We start from the raw sequence: 5,705 nt of genomic DNA on the forward strand, positions 1-5,705 counted from the left end.
CTTTCCCCATTCGTTACTCTAGTAGCCTGCGAACGCAGACGTATTTCTGGCGGTCTTTTGACCACCGGAAATTCGTCTGCGTTTGCAGGTTATTGCTCTAGGTGTTTTTTGTTTGCTTTTGTTTTGTTTTTTTTTTTGAAGCATTCGACAATCGTAATCTCATATTCTCCCTATTTCTGTCATACGCTTCTCACGCGGAAGTCACAAGGTGACTCACACAGAGAAACTGATACAAAAGCACCACACGATTTCTTACTCCGTGATCAAGACATTTAGTTTCACTCCGTGATCGAGACAGGTCGCATAAACGTCTCGACAAAGTATTTTCCCGTCATTGGATATATTTTCAGAATAACTTGAAACATGTTGCTAGTTCCGCTGGTTGTGCTCTACTTTGTATTCTTTTTAACTGATGTCGAAGCGTCGAAACTTCATCATCCCAATTTACCGGAAGAAAACATGAATGTGGTGAGTTAAGTTGCCGTTTTAATTATTTAATTTTGCAAATAAGACATTATTCTAATGATATATACCGGAAAAAAAATCCTTAAGTCAAAATTTTAAATTAAATGATCGCAGCGAAAGATTGAAGAATTCTTTTAATGAAATACCATGTCCTTTGTCTCGCTGTTACAATGACTGATGTAATAAACCGAAGAAAACAGTTTTATCAGGTCACTAACTTATTAGTATTTTTTTTTTTTTTCACATTGGGGTTAAAACAACAATCACTATCAAAAGATAATTTTGTTGAACTGAAATCTTTTAACCTCGAAAGTGAAAATCGTTTTGCTGAATAACGTCAACATGCACGTGCATGCACATCTGAAACATTAATCTGAACTTTCAATTTTCAACGGAATTTGAGCAGAAGACCCTTTTTTTTTACATTTCCCTGTCGCTTTGGGAACGAGGGAAGACATCTCCATCAGTTACAGCAATCCGCAACGGTTCATGACACTATCTTAACTCGTGTGACACCTTTGGAAGCTTCCCTGTCAAAAAAAGCGAACAAACATACAGAGTTTTCTAAGAAACGCGTCATGCCAACATTGGCATTCCGCTACGCCCTCATATTATAGGCCATTATATTACTGAAAAACGTTTGTGCTTTTTAGTTGGCCCAAAATGCCCATCATTTCCTTATGGATCCAAAGACAGGGAATGACTTACTTTGCCCTGCTATTGCTCTTTACACATGCATCGTTTTCTCTTATTGTGAGTCACTGAATATTCATTTCCACCAATGTTTCCTTCGTTCTCCTCTCCGCACCACCCGGCTGCAAATTTAATTTAATGCCATTATATTTTTCATGCATTTCCATAACATTCATGGTGATGTTGCATCGCATACTAAAAGCTGGTAGAAACGTGAAAATAAGCAATAACAAAGCAATCATAATTGCATTACTCGAAGACACAAGCAATAATCGGTTGGGAGGAACGAATATCACAGTTGAAGTGTCGGAAATCGAGCCTAGTTTATCGGTGTTTTGCCAAAAATCAAAAACAAACTGCTTGGCTTTTAAAGTGACTTTTTGATTTAGACAAGAGAATACAAGTAAAGCTACGATCCTCGCAAGTTGGAAAATTTCAGGACTTCAACGGGGTTTGAACCCGTGACCTCGCAATGATGGTGCGACGCTCCGGCATCGCGAGGTCACGTGTTTAAACCCCGTTGGAGTCCTGAATTTTTCAGGCTTCCCTACGCACTTGCTAAAATTGCGTTTATAACTGCGAGGATCATAGCTTTGCTTGATTTCATATCCGCAGTTCAATGTATGATTCCTTTCATATATCATTTCGTTCAATGATACAAATGAATACAGTCAACATCGACACCAAAGGGACAGGCCAAAGTGTGCGTATTAGAGAAGTTTCCATATTATAGAGGTCACCACGATGACATCATTTTAAAAACTTCACTGACACTTTTGAGTGTTCAGTAACTAGAAATATATTAGGTTAAGTATATATATGTAAACTGACTAATGTACGATTTAACAAATAGATTCCATGTTGCCGTGCGTCTGTTCAGTAATAGATCACAGATGACGTCAAAATGTGGTAAGAACAAAAAAGTAGCACACGAGGCGATAGCCGAGTGTGTCGCTGAAGTCCTCAGAGAACTATTACTTAGAAATAGCTTTGAATAAGCTAGTCAGTTCGGGATCCCTGGAATTTAAGGATCACTGTTTGTTGAAGTCATTATTTGTATTGAGTGAGCTCTCTCTTTTAGAAGTTCTTTTTCTTTAATATTTTCGGAAGTTGTTCCAGAAATCTTGATCTTATATTAGACAACCTATGGCTGAAATGATTTTGTGTCTTATAAAGCTTATTTCGAGGTCAAACCGTCCTGGTATTGACCAAAATGAGCAAGCTGTTGGAGTACGTGACTCGATTCCAGCAGTGTCTTTATGAACAACTGATCTGCCAAAAATTCGAAAAATTGGATAGTATTGAACAAAATAAAAGTTTTTCTTTTTCATATTGTTATTAAAAAAAAAACAAAACAAACAAAGCAAAAACGTCCAAGCCTTTTTGCAAGAACGAAGAATCGAAGACAATAAATGCACTTTAGCGATGTCTGTTTTATGTGAATCCCTGTCGCGAGGCGGGCCGCGTCCCGGGGTGTCTACAAAACGAAGACCTAAGACCTAAGACCTAAGACCTAAGACCCAAAAACGAAGACCCAAAAACGAAGACTAGTATTTTTTTTTTTTTTGCAAGCCTATGAAACCAGAGACAATCAAATCGGTTTAATGCCTTGCCTCAGGCACCAAATGATGCGATTTAAATTAGTGGGGTCTTCGTTTTGTAGATAAGGCCGGCTCGAACTACAAAACGAAGACCCCCGCTTAAATGCTCTGTTCGTTACAAGCTGACACTAAATCAATGGCTCAATCAATCATTCGTTTAAGCGAATAGCTTTAGGGCATTTTCAATTCCGAAACAATGAAACGGAGGACATAAATAAACAATTGACACTCCGCCACAGTCCACAGTCTGCGATATTACATAACACTCGAACAAGGCACTTAAGCGAGGGTCTTCGTTTTGTAGTTCGAGCCGGCCTTATCTTCCACTAATTTCGCATCATTTGGTGCCTGAGGCAAGGCGTTCAACCGGTTTGACTGTCTCTGGTTTCATAGGCTTGCAAAAAAAACTAGTCTTCGTTTTTGGGTCTTCGTTTTTGGGTCTTAGGTCTTACGTCTTCCTTTTGTAGACACCCCTGCGTGGGTTGCGTGAGGAAACCCAATTATCTTCGATTAGTGTTACATGTAGACCCGCGCTTCGCTTTATTTATTGGAAATATACGTTTCTATTCTTCAACTCAACTTCTCTTCCGTTCGCTTGTAGGAAAGGGCACAAATCGTCGCTTATTTTCTCCCTAGTGGCTACATCAAGCATAATAAAAAATATGAACAAACGCGCGTAAAGCACTCCGTACTAGAGTTTCTTAAATCTTCCAGGTTCACTAACCACATTGTTTTTCCTGTAGACTCAAATAATTCGTTATCATGGTTACCCAGCAGAGGAGTATACCGTTCAAACGGAAGACGGTTATCTCCTCTACATTCAGAGAATACCAGCAGGACGAAAACAGCTCAGAGAGGATTTTAGTGAAGGTCCCAAGCCAGTGGTATTCCTACAGCATGGTCTGTTGTGTGCTTCGTCAAATTGGGTCACAAACCTGCCTAACCAAAGCTTTGGCTTCATTCTGGCTGATGCGGGGTTTGATGTTTGGTTGGGCAATTTGAGAGGAAATACTTATGGACGACGTCATATCAAGCTCTCCGTGCTGTCGGCTCAGTTTTGGAATTTCAGGTAGGTTTGGTTTCGGGTCAAAATCTTTTCATTAAGGACTTAAAAGGAAGTGTCTCATGTCTCTGCCCATGGGCTAACTGTCACCTCAGCCCATTTAATTTAATGGTTATTGAAACAATGGAAAGAACTGATGCAGAAAACGGAAGCAATGCATGGCATAGATGTGGAATTACTCACTGGAATTACTTCTGCAATCGTTCCCTTTGCGTTACTGATCAACCTACTGCATGCGAAAAGATAACTCTAAGTGCAATCCATAAAAAAAGTACTCTTTTTCCATTCGAATTGTGCGGAAGTGGAATAGCCTACCAGGGTCCATAGTTGAGGCTGGGAGTCTGAGCCGTTTTAAGAATGCACTGAAATGATTTTTAAATATTCATTAGTTAACTATAACTATCGCTTTTATTGATTCTCAATTCCATGTTTTATATATTTATTGTACATAGTTTATACATGTTTTCTATTTTTTTTGTTAGGGAAACTTCATTTAGTCGACCTCTAGTTTTTCCTTTTCAAGAAATCCAAAATACTTTTTGCTTGTTTTATGTTGGGGAGTATTAACATAGGGATGACCTATTTACTTCCCTTTCAAGATGTCTTTTGTAACTTAGGCTCTTGCATCTTGAATCTTGAATAAATAAATAAGCTATCTCTAACTCTTGCGTTATGACAACTCGTGCGTAGAATAAAATGTTCGGCACGTGCAATAAATTCAATAGTCAAAACGACATTTGATATATTCTGTATCTTCCACCAAATTTGGACCTCAGTCGTTCAGTGTATTCGCTTTAATACTCTCTGTGATTAATGAACATCATCTGGCTCAGTACGAAACTGTACAATTTACTCCTGCCAGCGCCAAATCTTGGACGTGCGCAAAACTGTAAAACTATCCTTTTAATACCTACGACCGTTCGTCGACGAGAGCCTTCAAACCAATAATGTTGTAAGTTCAAAGAGGAAACTGAAATACCGTACTGCACGTGCAGCACGCACGTGTCAAACACAGTTTTCACGCGCGCTCTTGCTAACGCAATGCAGCGCGCACGAGAGGATTGCCAAAGAAATAAACATGGCTTCAATAGAGAAATCATTTTTATTTGCTCAATGTTTCCGCTATGTGTGCACTGTTTTTCCGCATAATTGAACAAAGTGTTTTGGTGGTTTTAGTCTTTTATGAGAAATCTATGTCTGAAAAGGTAAAGATACAAAGAACTCCGCAATTCGCAGATTTTTCTTTGTTATCGAAGTAACCGAAAGAACCTCAAAGAACCCAGCTCAATGCAGCGCCTGCGTATTATATTAAAAAAAATCCGATTGAATGCGGAATAGCTTTCTTGGAAATACGCCTATTTCTCGAGAACCACTTGCTAGAATTTAACGAAATTTAGCACGACAGTATTTTAGGAAATAAGTAACTGGAGTATTGAAAAAAAATTGAACTTTTGATAGAGGAAATTCTAGATATTCCAGTGAACCTTCAACAAGGGATCATTAAAGATCTCTCTGTCAAATTATTATTAAAATAGTGTTAACTTGTGAGCATCGTTACAAGCTTGTTGCATGCAAATTATAAAAAAAATCTAATGACCAGATTATCTGCAAATGTACAAAACCGATTTTAAAGACCTGTTTATATTTATTCATGGTGCCATGGCAACAGCACATACGTCAGCTTAACCATCAAAAAACCGAAGTTCGTGTTGTTAACTTGCTTGCTGCCAAGGGTATGAACTGATAACCTGTGTCCGGCGAGGCAATGCAAATGCTGGAAATCTGGTATCCGTAGTTCAGTTTTTAATAAATGGAGATATGATAACGATGAGAGTATCTGACTAATTATAAAATGCAAAAGGAGTTTAGGAGACACTTTGCGA

At 38.5% G+C, this 5,705-nt stretch overlaps 1 protein-coding gene across 1 annotated transcript in view; it reads left to right on the forward strand.

The window, feature by feature from the left end:
• Positions 1 to 214: 214 nt before the first annotated feature.
• The window catches only part of LOC138045878 (lysosomal acid lipase/cholesteryl ester hydrolase-like), a 15,826-nt gene continuing 10,335 nt past the window's right edge, over positions 215 to 5,705 (forward strand). The window contains exons 1-2 of the mRNA XM_068892508.1: positions 215 to 468; positions 3,503 to 3,828. Of these exons, the coding sequence (XP_068748609.1) occupies positions 364 to 468; positions 3,503 to 3,828 (431 nt within the window). The 5' untranslated portion in view covers positions 215 to 363. The remainder of the gene's footprint in view (positions 469 to 3,502; positions 3,829 to 5,705) is intronic.

The sequence above is a fragment of the Montipora capricornis genome, chromosome 4 (assembly GCF_036669925.1).
Source record: "Montipora capricornis isolate CH-2021 chromosome 4, ASM3666992v2, whole genome shotgun sequence".
Taxonomy (NCBI): Eukaryota; Metazoa; Cnidaria; class Anthozoa; order Scleractinia; family Acroporidae; genus Montipora; species Montipora capricornis.